The sequence below is a fragment of the Schistocerca serialis genome, chromosome 9 (genome assembly GCF_023864345.2).
Source record: "Schistocerca serialis cubense isolate TAMUIC-IGC-003099 chromosome 9, iqSchSeri2.2, whole genome shotgun sequence".
NCBI lineage: Eukaryota > Metazoa > Arthropoda > Insecta > Orthoptera > Acrididae > Schistocerca > Schistocerca serialis.
Genome location: NC_064646.1, coordinates 44778659 through 44805678, shown reverse-complemented (window position 1 = coordinate 44805678; position 27020 = coordinate 44778659). Strand labels below are relative to the sequence as shown.

General features: G+C 41.4%; 1 protein-coding gene across 1 annotated transcript in view; it reads right to left on the bottom strand.

Annotated features, from left to right (window-relative positions):
• The window catches only part of LOC126419194 (2-methoxy-6-polyprenyl-1,4-benzoquinol methylase, mitochondrial), a 179367-nt gene that overhangs the window by 139978 nt on the left and 12369 nt on the right, over positions 1-27020 (bottom strand). Inside the window, exon 3 of the mRNA XM_050086327.1 lies at positions 4826-5180. Coding sequence (XP_049942284.1) covers positions 4826-5180 — 355 coding nt within the window. The remainder of the gene's footprint in view (positions 1-4825; positions 5181-27020) is intronic.

Below are 27020 nucleotides of genomic sequence, written 5' to 3'. Positions count from 1 at the left end.
CTCTGATGAGAGAGCACTAAAGAATAAATGATTCAAGAAAGTGAAATAAGAAGGCTATAGTTATCAACATATTACATTAACAGGCATAAAATCGAAGGATTGATGAGTTATTACTAAAGTAGAAGTGTGTTACCATATGAATATTGGAAAGATTAAGTAAAATGTATAAGCATAACTTGAATTATTGTCAAAAGAACTCAAAAAGCTATCTTTCAATACATAAAGTGATCATTTCTCTAAAGAAAAAAGTATGTTTCACATATGCAAAGTATGTAAACATTCAGTACTACATTTCTGCATTTGTTTTGGATGTGAGCAGAATGTGACCACTTCAATAATAAAGAATAATAATAAACCTTATAGTTTAGTAGCAATGAATAGATCCCTGACACAGTCATTGACAACAAGTATTTATTGGAAGATGATGACTTCTTGGAGAAGCATGCATGTGTATGATTAGTAACAAATATTAAAATGAAAGTTGGAGGAATAATATGAAAGAGGCTCATTATTAGATGACTTATTAGAATATATGCATAAATTATGGCATTAGAAGAAATATAGGTAAAAAAGTACAATGGAAGGAGTCAGGAATGGTACGTTTGGAATAATTGAGTAGAGTCGATATGCTACAGAGAAACTTCATCATTGAGATGCATAAAGATAAGGGTCAGAGGCTGTGCGTACTGTTAAAGTTTTAAGATGGAGCATACCCGATTTTATGGAGGTACTGGAGAGGTCAAGGATAGGCAAATTCAAGGAACGGATGGTCTAATCCTTTGTCACGTGAATCCGTACGTAGAGTGACCTGACCCGGTTTTTGTATAAAGGGAATGATAAAGAGACAATCACATTGCAAAGATGAAAAAGTACTTACGCAGTACTTGTCTGTAGCTAAAGGTGTAAGCACAGCTCTTACAGAGATAGGAAGCTGTACAGCAACTGCTAGTCACACTGCTAGAGTGTTCTCCAAAACAACTCAAGACTACTAGACTTACCTCTCTGAGTTTACATTTCTGTACATGTCTGACTTATCACAGATTTGAAACTATGGAGAATTGTGTACATTAAAATGTCAGCATGTAATACATTAAAATGTCAGCATGTAACTCCTTATGGTGAAAGTGAACTTAAACATTTTCTATCTCAATTAATTTGAGAACTTACGCAGTTTAATCAGTTAATTGAAGGGAAATTACCTTTGAGTAAGACTACCATAATAATGATATAGCCTGACCAAAGAGGGCAAATATCTCTCATGCTTTTATCTACAAAAATGAAACATTATGAATATAATAGAGGGAAACATTCCACGTGGGAAAAATATATCTAAAAACAAAGAAGATGTGACTTACCAAACGAAAGCGCTGGCAGGTCGATAGACACACAAACATACACACAAAATTCTAGCTTTCGCAACCAACAGCTGCTTCATCAGGAAAGAGGGAAGGAGAGGGAAAGACGAAAGGATGTGGGTTTTAAGGGAGAGGGTAAGGAGTCATTCCAATCCCAGGAGCGGAAAGACTTACCTTAGGGGGAAAAAGGACAGGTATACACTCGCATACACACACATATCCATCCGCACATACACAGACAGATGCATTGGGGCAGCTGGGGGAGGATGCACGTCACCCAAACAGACAGGCATGTGAGGGCAGCCGACGTTATCACAGGTGCAGTAGCTTATCTCCTCAGGATCACTCATCAGAACAACATTACTGATACACGAGCATGGCTACAGGTAACAGCTAGTGTTATTTATACATTGATTGTTAGTTGCAATGCATGTAAAATGACTCTCCTCCAGTGAAGTATAACTGCTCTCATTCAGATACCTTTCAACTGAAATTGATGCAAAGTGACACAGAAGGTTACACCAAGTGTTGTCAGTACCACCACAAGGTGAACTCGTGCACAACCGAGAAGAAAGCAGGACCGTTACTGCAATACGATAACACTTACCAAAAATTCCCATTTCTTTTCCTGTCCTCTGACCAGCAGACCCAAGCATATGATTTTTTGAGTGTTCCGTAAAACATTTTCTGTAAATTTAGTTTGACAGGTACTTTAAACTTCCGATAAGTATTGCACCGACTTCTGGGAGTGGGGGAGTGTCACAGATGCAGAAGACGCAAATATTGTCAAATAATTCCCGAATGGCAAAACGTGGTGCCTTCAGGTGGAAGGTCAGTCCGAGCACTGCAGTGCTCGACCGAGCACAATCACTTGTGCCCCGTTATTGCCTTCCTCTCACCTCCGAGCTGGTGCACCCACCCAGCAGCCAGTTACATACACACAGCATTATGCACACTCGAAACCACCATTATTCATCCAAAATAAAATTTGTTATGCAACAAAATATGCTTTGAAAATTTGCAAAAACCTGTCAAAAATCCCCACCTGTCCGTACAGATGTTAATTTCCCATTCTTTATACACACCTCTTCCTACCATTGACAGTATGATTTGTTCAGTAAATCCCCGACTGATTCCTTTCTGGAGCCCTATAAGAAACGATCTAGAGCTGCATTTCTAATGACCTACCTATCACACATCTCTGAAATCTTGTTGAAAAAAGACACATTACTAATAATTAATTCATAACAACAAACAATCAGCTCAGTTTGCTAACTGGCTTTCCTGTTGAAATATAACAATGAAAACAATCAATTATTGATAAAATTATTTAATTGGATAGATAAATAATGCAGTCCCCAACAATCAGTCTTTCCTTCTCATCCCATACGGCAAGTCTCCCTGGAGCCGCGGTTCTGGGTGATGTTCCCAAAATCTACTCCTTTTCCTAGACCTCTGCAGTCCTTTTCCTTCACCCTTCTTCCTTCCCCTTCAACCCTTCTGCCTGAAGAAGGAGCCACTGGTTCCGAAAGCTTGCCAATCACAACAGCCTTTTATGTGTGTGTTCTGCCACCGCTTGGTGAGCAGATATTTTATCTATCCAATTAAGTAATTTACTGTTTAAATGATACATGCAGTGTTGTAAGGGTTAAAAACATTTTGCATCATCCACACGTTACTTACATTCTCTCAAGTAAGAAGTCCCAAAAACAAAATTACTGTAAAGTAGGGTAGATGGTATCGATTGGATGGACAGCAGAAGTAATAAACAACAGAAGAGTAGAAATTATTTTTGTACTGTTAGTTGTTTTGAACAGTAGGCTTCTGATGTGTCTGAAATGAAAAGATTACAAAAGAGGAAGAGGACAGTCTGACATCCTGCTAATGATGAAAACACTAGAGATGTGGTGCAAGTTCAGACTGGTGGAGAGCTGTGTCTTGCAAAACAGTCATCTCAGCACCTGACCCAGGCAACCTGAGGGAAACCACAGGAAGCCTAAATCTGGATGGCTGGAGTGGGATTTGAAACATCTTACTCCCAACTGAGAGCCAGTGCCTTTATCAGTGGGCAGTCTCACTCAGATGAAAGTTTACCATCGGTGTGCATTCCAAGTTCTGACTTACACTGTGGACTTTTAATGTGATAACCACCTGCGGGTTGCTGATGGAGAGTCACATAATAGGGAGACAAGAACAGAATCAAATGGATTGAGTAACACCCAGGAGTGGAAGATGGCACCCGATAGGACAGGATGGGAACAGGTGTCCGGCCAAGCAAACGATATGGTCTGGAGCTGGGCTGCATGAGTACTCTGTCGGATGCCGGCAGAGAAGGAAAGACTGAGATGCAGATCGAATGGAGAGTGGGTAGGTGACATTAGAAGATTGTAGTGCGCAGACACCTTCGTCTAGCAGTGGACATCAAATGGCTGGCAATTGCAGACAGAGTAGGAAGCGAGATTACGGTTAAACGTCTTCTCGAGGCCACAGTCACTAGAGGCAAGCAAAAGTTGAAATGTTGAGAAGGATCAAAAATGAAATAGTTTGGCACCTTTTTAAAGAAAGCCTTAAGCCTGTTTAAGGAAACCACAGAAAACCTATTTTCTGATAGTCACACACGGACCTGAGCTGCTACCCTACAGAGCATGAGTCAGCACACGTGTCAAGCACTGGTTGCTCGCCTCATCATTTAGTCTGACTGAATTAGCAGAGCGGAAAATGCATCTTATTAAACCTTTGACGTTTGGAACATATACTTAAATGAAATTTTAAGTAATTCTACCAGAACTAAAACGCCCCCTGAGTGAATAATGTAATTTAACTTTTCCTGTTATGTGCTACCTTCAGAGACAGGATCCCACAATTTGATACAGAGTTTTTAGTTTTTCAGGTCTTAATTTTGTGGTAATTTGCCTAAAAATATGAAGATTACAGTTTATGTGTCATAAACAATGAGTTCATTAGAGATGGAGTACGAGCTCAGTTCAAGGATGGAAAATGGGTGAATCTAAACTGGATGGCCACAGGAGGGGAATCAAATGGCTGCCCTCCCAACACTGTGAGACCAGTCTCCGCCACCTCATCCTGCGCCATGTATCTGAGGGTAGCAGACAGCAGCTATACATGAAGGGAATAAACAGAAAGTGAAGGTGACATGAGAAGGAATATCCACAAAGTAACAAGTACCAGTTGAAACTAACAAAAAAAAGAGTCAATCAATTATAGCTAGCAGCTACAAAATCACACTTTAATGGAATGGTATTCAAATAAAGCTTTTCTTTTTGCCAATTACTTTGAAAAATGTTTCTCCCTTTTGTTTCCTATTTATTAACAAGAAACCTTTAATATTTACATAGAGATGAAATTCTTCGCCAGAGTTTTTCTGTGGGCACTGTTAGGAACTGAAGCTTGACAACTGCAGACTTTGTTATGTGAATAAATATACAATAACAGATAAAAAATGCACTTACCACTGTAGAAGGCTGTTATTAACATGGCTGAATTCCAGACATAGAAATCTGCCTCCAGGCTTCAGGATTCTGTACGCTTCTCGTACAACTTTATCAATGTGCGTGCAGTTTCTGATGCCGAATGCAATTGTGTAGGCACTGTAGCTGCAATCTTCTACCGGTAGGTTTTCAGCATCTCCACATAGCCACGAAATACGATCAGGGCTCAAGTTCGAGAGCTCTGCACGTCGTTTTCCCACATCGAGCATGGCACTATTGATATCACAAACAGTTACGTGGCCTGCTTCATCGTCAACAGTGGGAAATCGTTTTTTCAAGTTATCGATGTATCTGAGATATCGGAAGGCTATATCACCTACAGAAATTTGAATAATTATTCTTAATTACACAAACATTATAATGTTGGATGAAATAATACAATATCATTTCTCAAAAACTAGTTAAAAAATGCAAAATAGTACTAACTAGTTTTCTGTATATTGAACACAAGTGTTCCACCCGAGGCTGTAGAAAATGTCAAATAAATCTGCTACTCTAAATAGTGTGTTATTGCCACCACCTGTGACATTGTAAGGTGGCATTTCTAGTGCCCTTTGAACCATGTTCAGAATCATTTGTAATGCTTTGTAGCACTAACCACAGGGTCATAGTATGATTGCTTCACATATTCACATTACTGTAATGTATTAGCAGTATACCAAACAAAGCACAGTGTAACACTGGATCTGTAACAGCTATCTGCTCCTTGTACTGAAGTGGACAAGTAAATACATGGTGGATGACTTCTCTAAATAAACTGTCCTTTCCTATATCACCCACCCCCTACCCTTTCTAAATTCATACGGTGCAAGATGCCAGCTCCTAAACTGCTTCTGTGGCTTACAGCAGGAGGTTACCACCGGCTGACACAAGTGGCTGCTCTTTTACTCCTGCAGACTGTCTCCTGTCCTATCAAATAACGTAGCTGGCAGGATATTGCAGGAAATATCTTGTAAACCATGCGGATTATGTTAAATAATATTGTTACTTATATCACTGTTAATAAAAAATGTTATTAAAAGACAAAATATTGAATCTAAATGCAGCACTCATGTGTATTGTACCACTGGAGGCACCAAAACTACAAACCATAAAATGTAAATACACAGATAGCAAGTATTTTATACTATATGTATGCTAGTATGTGTGAACAATGACAAAAGTAGGTAGTAAACTCTACCAAAGTATCTATCAATAATGTGACTTAACTCAATTAGGTACATACAGGGGACATTTAACTGGGCATCAGAATACATTAAATGATTGCTGGTGAGACAGGAAGAGCAGTCAGCAAGGATTAAATATGTAGCCACATTTCCAACCAAACATCTAACAAACTGGCCAGTCTACAGAGGTTTCTTTTACGCAAATTTCTGCATTTATTTAGTATAATTCTGAAATTATGCCTACCAAGTACACAACAAACAAACAATTTATCATGAAACTGCAAAAATGGTTCAAATGGCTCTAAGCACTATGGGACTTAACATCTGAGGTCATCAGTCCCCTAGACATAGAACTACTTACACCTAACTAACCTAAGGACACCACACACATCCATGCTCGAGGCAGGATTTGAACCTGCGACCGTAGCAGCAGCGCGGTTCTGGACTGAAGCGCCTAGAGCCACTCAGCCACAGTGGCTGGCATGAAACTGCAAATAAGCTCAAATTATATATAGAGTTCATGAAAGAATCTCATCAAATCTATGTATAGAGTAATTAAAATAACATTGTGATTGACAACAGGAAGCAATGTTACCAAACAAAACACACTCATTGTCGAACACAACTCTACAAATTATGCAACATTACAAACACAAACACACTGAGAAACAGTTCTGAGTGGACTGTCACCTGTTCTAAATTTGATTGCCAACGACAGTCTGTTAACCACAGTGAAGTGCATGTATGGTATATAAGAGTTTCTTCCATCCCACTCGATTCGCATATGTACGGCAGAGTGCAGGAGGGGGTGATACAACCGCTCAATTGCCCCTCTGGGAGCTGTAATTAGTGTAATGCTGAATTTGTGGTTCTTACATAGGTTATACACTAGGAGCTGTGGTATATTCCTAGATTCCTCACTTAACACTGGTTCCTGAAACTTAATCAGTAGGCTTTTGTGGTACAGCTGACGTCTATCACTAAGCGCCTGCCAGCTCAGGCTTTGCAGCATCTCCTTTGTGACAGTCTCCCGTGAGTCGAACAAACCTGAATTGTCACCTTTCATGCTGTCCTCCATTGTATAATTCAGTATCCCCTGTTAGTACCATCTCATGTGGGTGACACACGTTTCAGTAATATTCTCGATTTCATATGTAAGAAATCTCCTTTGTACGCTGACTGTATTTTCTCGAAATCCTATTAATGAATAGATGGCTGCCATCTGCATTACATATCACTCAGTCTATGTGATCACTCCTTTTCACATTGTCAATCCTGCCGCTAGTCTTCAATTGCAGAAAAGCACAATTAAAAAGAATGCTAGAAATATTTAAGATTACAGGTAAAGTCCTTCTTACAAAGTAGAAAACACCCACACATTCACACAAGCACAGCTCAAACACATGTGGCCACTGTCTGCAGGTGCTGAGGTCACACTCTGGAACAAGGACTTCATCCATAAGCTTAAATATTTCTAGCATTCTTATCATTGTGCCTGTGTGTGACTCAGGGCTGCCCCTATGTGGTGAGCTTTCCATATTATTGTTATTCCAACCTTGACTTTCCTTTGTTTGATTTGGTAACTAATTTTGTTTGTTAGGCTATAAGTCTGTACTTTTGTTAGTAAGTGTTGTTGTGGTACTAACTGAAATGCTTTTCTTAAATTAATAAATACTGCATCCACCAGTTTGCGTAAATCCATGGCTTTCAGGCTGTCACACGAGAGGAGCAGCAGTCGCGTTTCACATTACTGATATTTTTTTGGTATCAGTGCCGGCTGGCATGGTACGGGTCATCCTGTTCGAGATACCTCATTATATGAAACTAGACATCATCTATGGAGTGTGTGGTCTAACGTTCATAAATGGTTTTATCGAAATTGTCTCAGTTGCAGAAATCAATGTGTCTTACTGGCTGGAACTGCTAAGCAGCTGTCATGACAACCATCAAGCTCGAGTTTGTATCTCGTGAATATTACTGTAATACATTACTCTCTAATGAGCCCAACTGCTCTGACAATGACTCCTTATGAGTTGACAATAGTCAACCTCATTATTAATTTCTACTATCAAGGCAATTTCCAAAAAATACGTCATTACCTTTCAACTCATAATATGTCTCCGATTTTACAACAGGTGACTGTCAACAATAGTACAGCTGAGTCGGTGTTAAGTAGATCCCTGATAGTTGCAGTGGGCTGGGCACAGAAGCTTCACGGACCTGCCTCGACTAACAACATTATGCGATTTTGTAAATGTCTCTATGGGAATGCCTCAGTGCTGTAACAGTTCTGTAGACATCTACTGTTTCCGCATGTTTTGCTGTTGACAGCTGCCAATAGCACTGCAGGCTGTCAGGGACCATCTTAATTGACTCGATTGTAGATAATCCTTTTGTGTGTTGTTTCTGCTGTGTGAGCTGGGTGTAACCTGTGCTTTCTTTCAACCACTGGCCACAGTTTTTTGTTTGAGAGGTCTAAAGTATATTACAGTTAACAGATGGGCAGCATCACATGAACATTGTTATAAAACCTAGAAACAAGGCTTTCATCAAGTCCTGAGGCCTACTTCAATTCCAGTGATTTCAGCCATTTCTCAGCACCACTGACATTAATATCTTTATCACTTGTTTCTACAATGGTGTGAGAATTAAACACGAGCAATACTTCTGGATCTTCCTCTGTGCAGCAAAATTTGAAAACTGAGTTCAGTATTCCTCCCTTTGCTTTGCTACCCTCAGTTTTGTTTCCTGTCATATCCGCAGGTGTTCGACACTAACGTTGTTGTCACTGACACAGTTACACACAACTAGAATTTCTTTGCCTCTTGTGAGAGGTTATTCGGTATATTAATCACTGAAGGATTCATGCATTGCCCTTTTGATAGCCAAATGTGTTTCACTGAACTGTTCTACTAGGTACAGACATATCCAGTGCTTCAACAGCAATTCTTGTAAACTTCACCCATAGCTACTTGTTCATTTGTTCGTTCCTTCATTCATGCACAGTCATTCATTCATTCAATCGTTCATCCTTCTGTAGATCTCACCAAGGAGGACAATCTTCAGGGGTGTGGAACAACTTAAGGTATACATTAATAGAAGACAGGAGAAACACAGGAACTTAATCTACACGCTCTATTGACAATAAAATATCATGAGTCTGCCTCATTCTGTTCATGCTTATGTCAGCTAATTTTAAACAAGTACTTAAGAAAGGGGGAAAATGTTGCTAGTTCCTGTTTTACACTAAATATTTGCTGTTTACCTCCTGTTGGTAGCCTAACACATATACCTGATTACACTGGTATTTTTCAAAGAAAACAGTTATGGTGCCTACACCTGCAAATGCAGAGTCCTGCTTAAATCACACACATTAGTGCTTGTTACATAGCTTCATAATGGACACTGCTGTTTGCCATGTAGCTAGCAGTACTTTCCAATCATTGAATCCAGATCTTCCGATAATTTGTAGAATGCATGGCTAACAACGTACAGTTTGATTTATTTCAAATCAGTCATAATTCCCAATTTGTTTCTCCATACTGGGTGGTAGCTCAATGAATGTCTTTGCATCACACCACATGACTCCACTTTGAACGTCAAGCAAGTACGCAAAGTCTAGCAGGAAATTACTTTTTGCATCTTATATTGTGACTGTGTATATCATAGATCAGCTGAAACTTACTTTTATTTCCAGCAACAAAAGCCATGAAGGAGTAAATGTGGAAATGAGTGTAAGAAATCCAATATAATTAAAAGACTCTTGAAAGTTGTGCTGTTACATACTTTACACAATACTCTTAGTGCTCACTTCCTCTGAATAAACACTGCACTTCCCTGAAGGATTATTCCAAAATATAATAGAGCAGTGGTTCCCAATATTTGTTAGACCATTACCCCTAAGTGCAATCAAATATTAGCTAGTACCCCCCTCCCCCACTTTATCACCAACTTTAGCACCTACCTAAACTCTAGAATGAAGGACTTTTCTTGGAACACTTTTAATTTTAAAATTTAATTTTAAAATTAAAAATTATGAAAGGTGAATGATATTTAGTGTGTGTGTGTGTGTGTGTGTGTGTGTGTGTGTGTGTGTGTGTGTGTGTGTGTGTTAGAATGACTGACGAAGGCATTTTCAAGCTTCACCACAAGTGCAAGTGCGCTGAAGTCGTTTAGTAAATTTGTGCTTTAGTTTTCAACTGACATTTCTTATTGTTTCTAGTGAAATATTTCAGTAAAATTTTCATTCAGTGTTTTAACTTCATTTAGTGTTCCAGTGGTCATTTGAATTTTTTTGTTTTAGCCATAATTTTGTAAAGTTTTGTTGGTATTGGTATTAGCTGTAGTGTAGTAGAATTAATACAAGTAGTTGCTTTCTTAGTAGGCAGAGAATTTCAAGACCATTATTGTTAGTTCTATAAATAGTTGTACTGGTGTAACTGAACTCTGGTAACGTAGACATATAGTTTTTTTCAGTAACTGTAAAATTTTACCATGAGTGAGAAGTGTGGGATCTGTCGCAGGTTTGTGAGTAGTGGGTTACAGTGTGGGATTTGTTCAAAGTATTTTCATTGGAGGGAATGCAGTGGGGAAGCCAGTGGTCATTTCACTGAGATCCTCTCCTGGAAATGCAGAATCTGTAGTACAAATAAGTTGACAGAGGAGCAGGAGTATAAGATCTGTGCCCTTCAGGTGCAGTTACAACGCACAAAGGAGGAACTAGATAGGTTGGGAGCGTGAAGGGTGGTGGGGAATGGGAACTGGCAGTTGGCAAGAAGGCAGCTAGCAAGAGGAGGTATTTAGACAGTTTTACTTTGTGTATATGCAGTAGATTTGACCAACTATCAGAGTTGAGTGAAGAGGAGCCTCGTATAGCTGTAGATGTAGGGAACATGCAGCAGTCCTCAGCAATTAGGAGGCCTAGGTTAGTTGCAAAGTCTAGCAGAGAGAAGAAGGTTCTGCTGGTAGGTAGTTCTCACAGTAGAGGTGTAGGCCAGCAGTTGCAGGAAGTGTTGGGGAGTGGGTACCAGGTCACCAGCATTGTGAAGCCTAGTGCAGGGTTGGCTCAAGTGACTGACAGCATAGGGGAGTTATGTAGGAATTTTACGAAGGAGGATCAGGTGGTGATAGTGGGTGGAGCAGGAAACAGTTTTGATAGGGGCAGGGAATATGATGTAGGTGGTGACCTGGTAACGATAGCTGCTCAAACTGGTGCCACTAATGTGCTTTTCGTGTAACTGTTTCAGCGTCATGATCAGCCTCACCTTAATGCGACTGTTAGGCTCGTTAACGTGTGGCTGGGGAAGGCACTGATGGCAGAGGGCATGGGTCACTTCTCAGTGGTGCCAGTTGGGTCTATCCATAGATCAGGTTTCACTAGGCATGGCCTGAACCTCAATAGGTATGGGAAGGGGAGGCTGGCTAAGCTTATGGGTGAGAGTGTAGTGGGTGGTGGTGGTGGTGGTGGTGGTGGTGGTGGTGGTGTCACTCATGGAAAAATTCCTGTAGTAGTTGTTAGAGCTGCACCTTTTTTAGGTTGAAATCACCTTATAGGTATACCTGCTTCAAGGAAGTCCCTCTAAGGGCTCACCTTCCGAGGTTGTGATGTTTCCACGTACAGAAGGATTTAGCATATTTCATCAAAATATAAGAGGTATTAGAGATAAAGTTAGTGAACTGTTTATAGATGTTGACTCTGAAATTATTGGTATATCAGAGCACCACTTAAATAATTTGACAATTCAGAGGCTTCCTTTACCAGGATACAGATTAGCTGGCTGTTTCTCAAGGAATTCCTTGCGGGGTGGGGGAGCGGCTATGTACGTAAAAAACAGTAGTCCATAGACATATCACGACACTGCACTGAACAGATATTTGAATGTTGTGCAGGGGCAGTTGAATTTAGTGAAACTAAACTTCTAATTGTTGTTGTTTATAGGTCCCTAACTCTGACTTCAGAGCATTTCTTCTCAAGCTAGAGAGGGTTCTTGATTCACCTTGTAGGAAGTACCAGAATCTAGTTATATGTGGTGACTACAATATAAATTTTGTATATGATGGTGCAAGAAAAAGGAGGTTGGTAGATCTCCTAAATTCATATGATCTGAAGCAGACTGTGTTTTTTCCAACTAGGGTGCAGGGGAACAGTAGCACAGCCACAGACAATATTTTTATTCATTCTTCATTACTAGATGGGCATTCTGTTAGTAAAAGCGTGAATGGCCTTTCAGACCATTCATGGCTTGTAGAAAATAAACTAATGCTAAATAACAGTAAGACTCAGTTCTTACAGTTTCTAACACACAATTCAACAAAACCTGACACTTTAATTTCACAGAACAGGCATAAGATTAGTGACACTGAACAGTTCAAATTTCTAGGTGTTCAGATAGATATTAAGCTGTCATGGAAAGTCCATGTTCAAGATCTTGTTCAAAGACTTAATATTGCCATTTTTACTATTCAGAGGGTATCAGAAGTGAGTGATAGTTTGACACAAAAATTAGTCTACTTTGCTTATTTTCATTCACTTATGTCGTATGGTATTATATTTTGGGGTAACTCTTCCCATGCTAAAAGGATATTTTTGGCTCAGAAACGGGCAGTTTGGGTAATAAGTGGTGTAAGTTCACGAAACTCTTGTCGACCCCTGTTCACGAGTCTGGGTATTTTGACATTGGCCTCTCAATATATATAGTCCTTGAAACTTCCTGGCAGATTAAAACTGTGTGCCAGACCGAGACTCAAACTTGGGACCTTTGCCTTTCGCAGGCAAGTGCTCTACCAACTGAGCTACCTAAGTACGACTCACGCCCCGTCCTCACAGCTTCACTTCTGCCAGTACCTCGCCTCCTACCTTCCAAGCTGTGAGGACGGGGCGTGAGTCGTGCTTGGGTAGCTCAGTTGGTAGAGCACTTGCCCGCGAAAGGCAAAGGTCCCGAGTTCGAGTCTCGGTCTGGCACACAGTTTTAATCTGCCAGGAATTTTCATATCAGTGCACACTCCACTGCAGAGTGGAAATCTCATTCTGTATATATTCCTTTCTGTCATTTGTTGTTAACAATACTAGCTTATTCCCAAGAATAAGCAGCTTTCACTCAGTTAATATCGGCAGAAATCAAACCTGCATTTGGATTGGACTTCCTTAGCTCTTGTGCAAAAAGGTGTGCAATACTGCTGCATCCATTTTCAATAAGCTACCACTCGAATTCAAAAATCACGCTTTCAAATCGAAACTGAAGAGTTTCCTCATGGGTCACTCCTTCTACTCTGTCGAGGAGTTCCTTGAAAAATTAAGCTGACTCTTGTTGTATTGTTGATTGCATTTACTTAAACTCATAGACTGAAATTTCTCGGGTTCATGAACATTTATTTTTATCTGTTATTACTTTTATGTTGTAATTTCATGTACTGACACATTCCATGACCTTGGAGACTTGCTCCTCAATTTGGTCCTACAGAACTTGATGTGTAACTAAATAAAAAAATAAATAAAATAAACTCTTTCTCAGATAAAAATGCTAACTGCCAACAGTGAGGTTAGACACTTGTTAGAAAACATACTTCCCTTGCATTACTCCTCTCCATTGTGGCATTTGCATGAACTGCACACTGCAAGCCCATTTAAAATTAACCAAGTTAAAATCTGTGCAATATACTTACTGTTCGTAAATCACTTGATTGCTGCACTCTTTACTTTTGAACTGGCAGAAACTGGAAGACTTCAGGCTGCTAATGCTTTGTGTTTGATCACAGCCACTAGTAGTATTAATAATAATATTGTGTACAGCACTACACTAGACTGTATATATTTACTGCTGTGACGTACTATCAATTAATTCATTTATCTGTTTCAGTGCAAATAATGAAGCAATTTCTGAATTACTATAGGTTCTATCTACAACTTGAAGGCATTTTCTTGAGATATTTAGCATCTGTTACATATGTGTCTCTCTTTTATCATCAGTGATGTACTTGACAATGCACAACATACGTGTGTAGTGGTTGGACTATGTGACGAACCTGTAACCTCCACCACATTAATGCTACTAATTGAGAAAAAGTAATTATTGATGACTTATATAATCAATATTAAAGTCTTACAAAATTGTTGTAATAGTAATGATCTTTTGAAAATAATTTAGCTTCATGACTGAAACAGAATTAAATTGTGTAGTTTTTACCCCTCAGAAAACTTCATTTCACCCCTCAGGGGGTAATTACCCCCAGGCTGGGAACCACTGCAATAGAGGGTGAAAATTTGCAAAATAAGACAAAACTCTTGTCTTTACGTCAACACTGTCAGAGAAACTTCTCCGCTTGTGCACGGAATCGTCGACTCTGCAGACAGTGCACAGTGCTCATCTTGTGGCTCGTATTGTCGGGGCGATAGGATGTCTTGTATGTAGGGTTTGTAGTCTTTATTGGATGTGTAATTGTGGACTTATTTTCCAGCTTCAAGTAGCCTTTGCACTGTTAAAGTATGGCTACAGGCCATCTGTAACAGTTATTGTGGTCACAGAGCCTACTCAATTACTGTATTAATGGATCAGCAAATGCTACCAAGCATTGGTACAAAGAATATTTCTTAAAATTCTTGAAGACTTTGGGTTCATCAGCTGCTTCGTGACGGTATTTGGCAGGAAAATTTACCAGGATGAGGTAGATGTGTTGCAATGGCTTGTTTAACAAGACCTTTGACCTTTGCAGATGCATCTTCACAGGATTGCCCCTGCTGGACTCAGTAATTGTCGACCGGTCGGACGAACATTCTGAAGGTAGAGAGCCCACATCAAATTGATAGCTTGGAGCGAGGCCTATAGGGACCCCAGTCACCAGTCGATCGTCTGGCAGACTGCTGCGACTCACTGCTGCCATGTCGGTTTGCTCTCTGTGACTGTGCTGAAGTATAAGGAGGATGTCTTCCACTTGACTGGCATTCCGAGGAGGTGCATTTGTGAAATGTCAGTCTGTGCTCTCCTTGGAAACTTATAGCTGGGCTTTTGGAAGCACCAGAAGCAACTCTCCAGTGTGCAGCCCAGGATTCCAGGTCATGACATGGATCTCACATCTTCTCTGCATGTCTTCAGGCCACCTGCTTCATGTGTACAATTTGGCATTATCCTCTCTCCATTCTCTCCTGTTGAGTGAAGGATGGGTCCAGGGCAGCCCCTCGTGGTACAATGGCCTGCATCTGCCCTGTGGTGGACAGGGGTCCATCCCTTCGGATGATGTAAGTGCACACCTACACGTAGGAGGCGAAGAACCCGACGTAGGACTTCTGGATGCCGAGCGCACGCATCTTATGTAGCATCTCCTGACACCACATACTGCCAAATGCCTCAGAGAAGTCGTGAGAAAGTGCCCCACAGAATTCTCGACCACTGTACACTAACATTATGTCACGGACCACCCGGACGAGATGCCTAGTGATCGAGCGCCCTTATTGGAGTCTAAATTGCTCATCTGGAAAAATTCTACTATTATCAAGATGTTCCAGTAATCAGCGTAGCAGGAGCCTCTCAAAGGCTTTGCCGATCCGTGCAAGGAAGCTTAAGGGTCTATAGTTCCATGCAGCTCTGTCTGGATTTGGGAACAGCAACAATAATTGATGTTTCCGTCAGGTGGGATATCACTGCTATCTGATGACACTATTAAAGATGTTGTCAAGGTAGGCATGTACTTATGAGGGCATTTCCTCAAGAGCCTTCCCTGTTAATCTGACTTGCCCAAGAGCCTCGTGGTTAGGGAGGCAGCAGATGCAACAGGGTGCTTCTTTAGCTGTGATGTGTTCAATCTATGATTCTTGCACTACCTCCATGGTGGTAAGGTATACTGCAATACTACCTTCACTGTCCCACGTGTGTGTGTGTGTGTGGTCCTGTGGTTCCTCAGCCAGTTGGAAATTCTCTTCAAATAGTCTGCAGAGGGATCTGCTCTGAAACTGGGTGCAAATATAAGCCCTGCAGTGGTTTCAAGTGGAGGGAGCCTCATATGTGACCTGTTGGAGAGGCACACCACATTCCACACTAATGCATCAGGTGGAGGGTGGACAACGTCTTTTCCCAGCTCCAATTTCACACGGCATCGAGGGCAGCCCCAGTGTGCCTGGGGACTGCACCGATCTCCCTCTCGAGCAGTGGGTCTGGGGTTAATCTCAGACATCTGCACATGTGATTCTGTCTAGTACCGTTTCACATACGTCATCAGCAGCGAGAGGATGTGGCATTCCAGATGCCACTGTCTCAGTGCGGGCGGTGACAGTGCAGCAGTGACGGTGGTTTCGAGAAAGTTGACAGTCGAGCTGTGTCGTCACCTTTGTCGACAGCCATATAATGTGAGGTCTGTGGGACCTGCTGCTCGTACTGCTGCAAGTTCATTAGCTTGGTAGAGAAATATGGAGCACTTCTGCCAGTTTCATTTTCAGTAAGGAGTGTACAGAGAGGTGAACAGACAGTAACACACATACAACACTGCCCTAACCAGCTTGTCGATGACTTTCTGCCCCTTCTGGCAGCTGTGTCTATAGCTGTGATGATGGTGGTCAGCAAGTTCACTTTGGTAACTTCAGCAAGTATTTGCATCAGGTGTTCAAGGAGGTGGAAACATGTCCACAGCTCAGTAGTGGTAAATGGTGCAGAGTTGTCTCTACTGCCTTCACGCTGGAGTCGTCACAGCCGTTGCCATAGTGGGTGCTATGCCTGTTTCACCTATGTCACAGCACATGAAGTCAGGCTGCTTCCTCTGATTACATCAGTGGACCAGGTGTTGTCCTGAAGACAGGCATAATCATGTTTCGCAAATGAAGGTTTTTTTCTTTTGGCTGGCCAGTGATACATATGGTGTTGCAAATATCAGTTTTCGTATTGTAGGTGTCTGCCATTCTTCATTCCAAGAGGTGGCAAACCACTTTGGCGGTGTCAAGGTCTTCGTATTTTTTTCAACTTTTGCAATCAGCTGAGTGTCCTTAACCACAGTGTCCACATTTGGCAGGAGTTTCCCTGGGGAGAGGGCAGTGTCACTACTCACGTGGACCACCACACTCGACACACATTGGTGGCATCGTGTCACAGTAGGCTGTGCAATGATATTCTTGGCATCGATAGCAACGGATGGGCCCTCCGCGGGCATGTAAGTCCTTGCCTTGACCACCGAGTAGTAAAATCGTGCAAGCTGGTACATCTTGTGGGGGGTCTTCTGTTACAAGGAGAAAAATTTTAGGCAGTGGTGATGGCTTCTTCATTCCAGGAATCGTGTGGAAGTCGATCACAGTGGTGACAAATCCGATATCTTCGTGTCCTCCCCTGATGTCTTTATGGGGTAATGTCTCCAATATTCCCCAAATTACCACCTTGAGAATCTTGGGTCTGACATCAGGAACTGTGTAACAGGATATTCGAACCATATTTACAGCAGTGACACATTCTCAAGATGACATCAGAACAAGTTTTAACTTGTCATCTCCAGCTTGCTTTTTATGAAGGGCTAGGACAAGTTTGACCTCAGCCAGTTATAGAATTTCTTGTATGTTTCAGGAGACTTCAGTACCATTGGCAGCATCTGCTGACATTGTTGTTACAGCTAGTGATGTTGTTGCTTCATTTTCATTTGTTTGTTCTGCTGTCTGGATAGCTCAAAAAGGTAGCTTGTTGAAACTTTAGGTGCGATGCTGGCAGTCTTCTGTCTCACTTGCTTTTTCCTCAGCAGTTTAATAGAACCACAGTCACTGGCATTCTCTATCTGCCGGTAGCCTGCAGTTTAGTTCGCTTGTTTTACATCGAAAACTTTAGGGATATGCAGTGTACTGACACTCCGTGTCTTCCTCAACGGAGTAGTCCATACTCGCTGCTTTCTCGTCGTGTCGGGCTGCCTTCCTCCACGGTGAGCTCCTTCTTCAGCAGAGTGAGTGAGGAGGCCGCTGGTGGGGCAAGTCCTGCCAGACAGCGATTGGCCAGCTCTGGTGCAGTCAGTCAAGTCAGTTCCAGTCCCCACGATGTGCTTTCTACATCTACATTTACAATGTGTAAAACAGTGTGAGGTGCATGGCATAGGGTACATCCCCTTGTACCAGATATTAGGGTTTTTCCTATTCCATTCACTTATGGAGCGTGGGAAAAATGATTGTTTGAATGCCTGTGTGTGTGTACAGTCATTATTCTAATCTTATCTTCAAAACCCTCATGTGAGTAATATGTAGGTGCATCAGTATTCTACCATAGGCAACTATGCAAGAAAACCATTGAGAAGACAGGAAGGAGTGAAATGGATCTGTAACTAGAGGTGGTTTGCTTATCTCCAGTTCTATAGATGGGTGCTACTATGGCATATTAAGACTGTAATGGGATATTTCATGAGTAACTGATTTTTAATAACACAGCTCAAGGGATAATCTATCAAGCCAGCACAAGATTTTAGCTAGAAACACCGTAACACCCAGCAGAACTACTACTCTTTAGTGACAGTCAAATTTTGTAGCCTACATCTATTGGTTGTGTAGGGAGTGTGTACACAAGTAAATCTACATTCGGTTTGAATTTTAAATTTTTTTGAACTACATTAAATTTTTTTAACTACATTAAATTTGTTTGAACTACATTTGGTTGTTTACCAGTTGGTGCAATGTTTCCTGCTAAGTGTGGACTGATGTTTTTATTTAGTGCTTGTTTAATAATGTTCCAAACTGTTTCTGCTTCATTCTAATAGTGTATTATTTTTTGAGCATGTGTTTCACATGTTTAATTACAGAGGATTTTACAATAGTAGTGGCATAAAGATTCAACTCTTGACAACAATTTGTCCTGAGTCTGGTACAGTTCTCTCTTCCGAGTACAAGATACTATTATTCCAGGAGTTAATATCCTTTATGCTTTTTGAAACTTCCTGGCAGATTAAAACTGTGTGCCGGACCGAGACTTGAAATCGGAACCTTTGCCTTTTGTGGAAAAGTGCACAGGAGAGCATCTGTGAAGTTTGGAAAGTAGAAGATGAGGTACTGGCAGAAGTAAAGCTATGGGGACGGGGCGTGAGTCATGATTGGGTAGCTCAGATGGTAGAGCACTTGCCTGCGAAAGGCAAAGGTCCCGAGTTCAAGTCTCAGTCTGGCACACAGTTTTAATCTGCCAGGAAGTTTCATATCAGCGCACACTCTGCTGCAGAGTGACAATCTCATTCTTTATGCTTGCTCCTATTGAATTGTTCACTTGTTTGTTTTAGAAGGAAAAACGACTCATAGTGGTTAGAACTATGTTAATGAAAGAGTTAAATTTTCCATCTACACTGTGTGATTTCTAAATCTCTCACAAGCGTTCTTTCTGTAATTACTCTCTAAACTCTGTCACACAGTTATCATTTATGGTTCTGTAGTATAACATTTTTCTTCTACCAGCTTTACCTAACTGGTCAGTATATTTTATCATTAACCTTTGAGCATTAAGGTCAGATAAATCATTGGGTATTAGTATTACATACAAATCACTAAAGGTTGTTGAAACTAAACACAAACTGTCAATGGCTGTTTCTCTCTACTACAAATTTTTACCACTGCAAATAATCAAAAACTGATGTTAAAAATTCAGGGGTCTTTGATTAGTGCTGCCTCACAGGAAATCAATATTAAAGTCACCACAAACAATTACCCTCCTTGATATGACACTACTGCCTCTTTGTATAGTTTCCCTAACATATAAATTTTGCTCCCACTTATTGACCCTCAGAAGTGCGACTGATAAAGCTTTTCCAGTCAAACTGTGGCGTTAGTTGTGAGCATACTGTTCAGGAGACATTTAGAATGCTCCTAAGCCAGCAAGAAATAAGATGTGTGCTGAGGAAAGAAATATACACTCACTTAGGAACATTTCAAGGGATCAAATTGCAAAGGGCTAACAAAGACTAATGAGAAATCAAGATGAATACTACTTCAGACAAGAATGTGAGAGATTCACAGACTTAAAGCGCTTCATTAGTATTACAAATATATATCTGAGTTTATTTAGTAGTAACTAATCTGAATGAACCTGAGGTAAATTTGTTTTATGGAACTTTGATCAATTCTAGCCCCACTCGCAATTCCCCCCTCCCATCTAGTTATTCTACTTCTCTGTGCCTCACCATCGATGTCCCATTGCCTATCTCTGCAACTTAACTACTTTTCAGCAATATGCCAGAAATATAACTGGTATACTAATATACAGGTCCCTAATACGAAATTCTTTAAACTTCATCAGACAATTGCAGTAAGTGGCACCAGCATGCAGATATGTTAATCAGAAAAAACAAAGATGATGTGACATACCAAAAGAAAGCACTGGCAGGTCGATAGACACACAAACAAACACAAACATACACACAAAATTCAAGCTTTCGCAACCAACGGTTGCTTCGTCAGGAAAGAGGGAAGGAAAGGGAAAGACGAAAGGATGTGGGTTTTAAGGGAGAGGGTAAGGAGTCATTCCAATCCCGGGAGCGGAAAGACTCACCTTAGGGGGGTCATTCCCACATAGAATGCATCACAGTGTAGGCAGGTCAGTTGGTAAATCACGTGGGTGCTTTCACAAGTGGCTCTGTCTTTGATCGTGTACATCTTCCGGGTTGCAGGACTGGAGTAGATGGTGGTGGTGGGAGGGTGCATGGGACAGGTTTTACACTGGGAGCGGTTACAAGGGTAGGAGCCAGAGAGTAGGGAAGGTGGTTTGGGGATTTCATAGGGATGAACTAAGAGGTTATGAAGGTTAGGTGGACGGCGGAAAGACACTCTTGGTGGAGTGGGGAGGATTTCATGAAGGATGGATCTCATTTCAGGGCAGGATTTGAGGAAGTCGTATCCCTGCTGGAGAGCCACATTCAGAGTCTGATCCAGTCCCGGAAAGTATCCTGTCACAAGTGGGACACTTTTGTGGTTCTTCTGTGGGAGGTTCTGAGTTTGAGGGGATGAGGAAGTGGCTCTGGTTATTTGCTTCTGTACCAGGTCGGGAGGGTAGTTGCGGGATGCGAAAGCTGTTATCAGGTTGTTGGTGTAATGGTTCAGGGATTCCGGACTGGAGCAGATTCGTTTGCCACCCTACCTAAAACCTCTTTCCTCATTACCTTAGCCAGCTTCAGCCTGACCCACAACTTCTTCACTTTTGAAGGCCAGACATACCAACAATTAAAGGGAACAGCCATTGGTACCAGGATGGCTCCCTCGTACGCCAACCTATTCATGGGTCGCTTAGAGGAAGCCTTCTTGGTTACCCAGGCCTGCCAACCCAAAGTTTGGTACAGATTTATTGATGACATCTTCATGATCTGGACTCACAGTGCAGAAGAACTCCAGAATTTCCTCTCCAACCTCAACTCCTTTGGTTCCATCAGATTCACCTGGTCCTACTCCAAATCCCATGCCACTTTCCTTGATGTTGACCTCCATCTGTCCAATGGCCAACTCCACACGTCCGTCCACATCAAATCCACCAACAAGCAACAGTACCTCCATTATGACAGCTGCCACCCATTCCACATCAAACTGTCCCTTCCCTACAGCCTAGGTCTTCGTGGCAAACGAATCTGCTCCAGTCCAGAATCCCTGAACCATTACACCAACAACCTGATAACAGCTTTCGCATCCCGCAACTACCCTCCCGACCTGGTACAGAAGCAAATAACCAGAGCCACTTCCTCATCCTCTCAAACCCAGAACCTCCCACAGAAGAACCACAAAAGTGCCCCACTTGTGACAGGATACTTTCCGGGACTGGATCAGACTCTGAATGTGGCTCTCCAGCAGGGATACGACTTCCTCAAATCCTGCCCTGAAATGAGATCCATCTTTCATGAAATCCTCCCCACTCCACCAAGAGTGTCTTTCCGCCGTCCACCTAACCTTCGTAACCTCTTAGTTCATCCCTATGAAATCCCCAAACCACCTTCCCTACCCTCTGGCTCCTACCCTTGTAACCGCCCCCGGTGTAAAACCTGCCCCATGCACCCTCCCACCACCACCTACTCCAGTCCTGTAACCCGGAAGGTGTACACGATCAAAGGCAGAGCCATGTGTGAAAGCACCCACATGATTTACCAACTGACCTGCCTACACTGTGACGCATTCTATGTGGGAATGACCAGCAACAAACTGTCCATTCGCATGAATGGTCACAGGCAGACAGTGTTTGTTGGTAATGAGGATCACCCTGTGGCTAAACATGCCTTGATGCACGGCCAGCACATCTTGGCACAGTGTTACACCGTCCGGGTTATCTGGATACTTCCTACTAACACCAACCTGCCAGAACTCCGGAGATGGGAACTTACCCTTCAATATATCCTCTCTTCCCGTTATCCACCAGGCCTCAATCTCCGCTAATTTCAAGTTGCCGCCACTCATACCTCACCTGTCTTTCAACAACATCTTTGCCTCTGCACTTCCGCCTCGACTGACATCTCTGCCCAAACTCTTTGCCTTTGAATATGTCTCCTTGTGTCTGTATATGTGTGGATAGATGTGTGTGTGTGTGTGTGTGTGTGTGTGTGTGTGTGTGTGTGTGCGCGGGTGTATACCCATCCTTTTTTCCCCTTAAGGGAGTCTTCCTGCTCCCGGGATTGGAATGACTCCTTACCCTCTCCCTTAAAACCCATATCCTTTTGTCTTTCCTTCTCCTTCCCTCTTTCCTGACGAGGCAACCATTGGTTGCGAAAGCTAGAATTTTGTGTGTATGTTTGTGTTTGTTTGTGTGTCTATCGACCTGCCAGCGCTTTTGTTTGGTAAGTTTCATCATCTTTCTTTTTATATATATATATATATATATATATATATAGTTATAATAGAGGGAAACATTCCACGTAGGAAATATATATCTAAAAACAAAGATGATGTGACTTACCAAATGAAAGTGCTGGCAGGTCGACAGACACACAAACATACACACAAAATTCAAGCTTTCGCAACAAACTGTTGCCTCATCAGGAAAGAGGGAAGGAGAGGGAAAGACGAAAGGATGTGAGATTTAAGGGAGAGGGTAAGGAGCCATTCCAATCCCGGGAGCGGAAAGACTTACCTTAGGGGGTCTTTAAATATGTCTGCTTGTGTCTGTATATGTGTGGATGGATATGTGTGTGTGTGCGAGTGTATACCCGTCCTTTTTTCCCCCTAAGCTAAGTCTTTCCGCTCCCGGGATTGGAATGACTCCTTACCCTCTCCCTTAAAACCCACATCCTTTCGTCTTTCCCTCTCCTTCCCTCTTTCCTGATGAGGCAACAGTTTGTTGCGAAAGCTTGAATTTTGTGTGTATGTTTGTGTTTGTTTGTGTGTCTGTCGACCTGCCAGCACTTTCATTTGGTAAGTCACATCATCTCTCTCTCTCTCTCAGAGAAAAGGTATCTCAATTACCATTCTCCTCCTCTTCACAAAAAAAAGTACATATCGTTACTCATCCACTCGACTGTGAGTGGCGTGTCAGTGTGGGTCTAGGGACGTCATACAGTGGAGGGAGAGACCAGGGAGAACTCAGGGTGTCACACTAGACACCCTTACCAACAGTTCTGAGGTGCTGTCTCCAAATAAAACTGAAACTGAAGCAGTGCGAACCATTCCACTAGTAGGGAAGCCTGCTGTGTCCATATTAGGGGAAGAGAATGGAAAAGGGATGGGAATCTGCCAAGAGTCAGCAGTTCAATCATGTGACAAGCAGTGAGATTTTTGTGGTAAATCTAAAGGTATGTCAAAAGGGTAAGATAACAGAACACAGGTTCTGTGTATCTGCCACAACAGAGAAGAAACTTAAAATCCACCAAGATAGAAACTGAAGCTGTGCGAGAGGTTGTTTGGGTAAGGCTCAGTATCGAGACTGTGTCAAATGTCCCGTGTGGTGCAACTTGACAAATAACTGGACCTTTCTATTGGTCACAGTACTCACCTTTATAGGTAACAAAAAACTTTAGAGACAACCTCAACTCACTAGTACATACGAGGTGTGATCAAAAAGTAATGGGAATTTTTGTTTTTCTTAAAGACACACTATTTATTCACCATCATCAACTTTGTCCACTTTAAAGTAACACCCCTCAGATACAATACACCTGTGCCAATACTTTTTCCAGTCTTGGAAGTACCTCTGGAACTCACTTTTCATTACGGTGTTCAGCTCCTTCACTAATTCTGTTTTCATTTCATCAGTGGTGACAAAACGATGTCCTTTCATGATTCTCTTCAGCCTCGGAAATAGAAAGAAGTCACAGGGGACCATCGCCGGCAAATGCAGTGGTGTAGGTGACATAGTGGTTTTGTTTTTCTGCCAAAAAGTCACAAACGAGCATCGAGGTGTGAGGGGGAACATTATTGTGATGCAATTTTCCTGAGTGGTATTGCCACAGTTCTGATCAGTTTCTTCAGACTGCTTCATGCAAATGGCGCATAACTTCCAGGTAGTATTCCTTACTGAACATATGACCATAAGGCAGGAACTTGTGATGCACTATCCCACTGCTCTTCAGGCAGGCCTCAGTTTCTACGTTGTACGGGTGTCTGTTTCAACATCATATACGTCTACCCACATTTCATCACCAGTTATAACCTTCTTTAGGAATTCTAGATCATTGTAGACTTCATTTAGCAATTCCTGAGTAATGTCTATGCAACATCATTTTTGACTGATATTTAACAGTTTTGGAACAAACTTTGCTGCTACATGTTTCATGCCAAAAAAAATCTGAAAAAAATGTTTGTCATAAACCAAAGCATATGACAGCATCGTCAGCAACTTTAGAAACATTTTCTTTGTTTCTTCCACACTCTCATCAATAACATATGCACTAGGGCGTCCAGGGTAGTCATAATTTTCAACATCTTCTCTACCCTCTTTGAAATGTTTATACCACTTATAAACTCTTGTCTCATTCATAGTAGATTTGCTCAAAGCCACTGTCAACATTTTGAATGTGGCGCTGCACTTTATTCCATTTTTCAAGCAAAATTTAGTTCAAATTCTTTGATCCATCTTCTTTGAAAGTACAAATCTGCCAAGCACTCAAAAGCACATGTAATCTTTTCAACAGTTGACAATAAACTAAATACAGCTGAAATTTAAACATACAATGCGAACATTTGTACCAAAAGGTAGAAAAAGTTTGAGAATCAGATTATAAAGCCCGCGATATTAAAAAAAATTCTGTTAGTTTTTGGTCACACTTTGTTTGTTCTCCAAACATACTGCCTTAATTAGAAGAGACTTTAATTATCCAATAATTGACTAGTATAATAAATTGGGCAAGGCAAGACATTGTGTGAGAAACTATTAAATGCATCCCCTGGAAATTGCTTAAAACAGATACTTCGGAAATCCACTCACAAAGATCTGTTGGCAAGAAATAAATCTGACAACTTTGAAGATGTCTACACTGAAGCTGGTATCAGTAGTCATGAGGCAGTTGCAGCAACAATGATTACCAAAGCACAATGGGGAAATTACAACGAGGAGAAAGATTTACATATTCAGAGAACTAGATAAAGAACCAATAGAGCTGTATATCAAGGAAGAAGATGAAACAGTTAGCTATGGGCAGTAGTATATAGACAAACTGTGGCTCAAGTTTAGAAAAATAGTTGACCGAGTACTGAAGGAATACCTACATCGGAGAATCATTTCTGATGGGAGGGATGCTCCACAGTTAGAGTACCTGTAAAGTATCAGTAAATACTGCACAGCATGTGTATAATAAAGCACAGATACAGAGATGTCAATCCAAATGCATTCAGCTGCCAAAAGGGCAATGTGCAAAGATCTTCGATGACTGCTACAACAGATCTGATACAGTAATCTCACAAAATGCAAAGAAATTCTGGTCATATGTAAAGACTATCAGTGGCACAGAAGTTAGTGTCTGTACGCTCACGGATTACACAAATACAAATCGAAGGCAGGAAATCAAAAGCAGAGATTCTCAACGCTTTCAAATGTTCCTTTAGAAAGAAGGATGCCTGAGTACAACCCCATTTTAATTCTCTCAGTACAACAAACACAAAGAGTGACAGAGGCATCAGTGCCACTGGCATCAGGAAAAACTTGAAATTGCTAAAACTGAACAGCACCCAAATGGATTCCCTGTGGGATTCTACTCAGAATTTCCAGATGAGTCACCCCTTTCTCAATCATAACATACCACAGATCTCTGTAACAAAATAATGTTCCCAGTCATTCGAAGAAAGTACACGTCATGCCCATTCACGGAATAGGAAAGGAGAGGTGGCCTGCAAAACTACCGTCCGACAACCTCGACATCTGTATGTCGTAGACTTTTAGAATATATTCTAAGCATAATGTAATGAGGTATAACAAGCAGAATGACCTCCATACTTACTGTCGAGGATTCCAAAACAGTCGCTCCTTAATGTAGTACGACAGGAAGGACCCTGGGCCACATGCTCCAAGTCATTTACATTGAGAGTGTGGTTACAGATTTTAAATTTCAGTTAAGACTAGCATTCGTATCCAACAAGATAGATGGCTGACGGCACTCTCTGAAACCAGTCACATTTCAGGCTTGTCATGAAGTAGAGGATAAAAATGGCAGCAAATGAGGACTGACAAATAATGTCTCTCCTCTCCCACCCAAAGAACAAACTATTAGTTCTGAAAGCTAGGTAATGCTGCCACTTTTATGTGTAGCTGTTGGTAGCGACAGCACTCCCCCCGCCCCCCACACTCACATTTTACCTCCTCAAGGTACATACTATTCCCCAGTGCTGATTTGAATTTATTAAGTAAGCAACTAAGTAAGTTAAGAAGATTTTTTCCCCTTCAAAGTAGCTACTTTTCTTCTAGTGTATCAAAGTAATTCCCATAATTATAAATACATCTGAATGGATGAATTATGGTATTTCCATACTTTCTGGTTTGAAACCTTAATCTTCCTTATTATATTTTAACTAGCATTCACTGTCTTCATTTAATCTGTACCCTTTTATACTGCCTGTGTGAATATCTTTGACACTGTTTGAATGGAACTGTCTTCATTTAATCTGT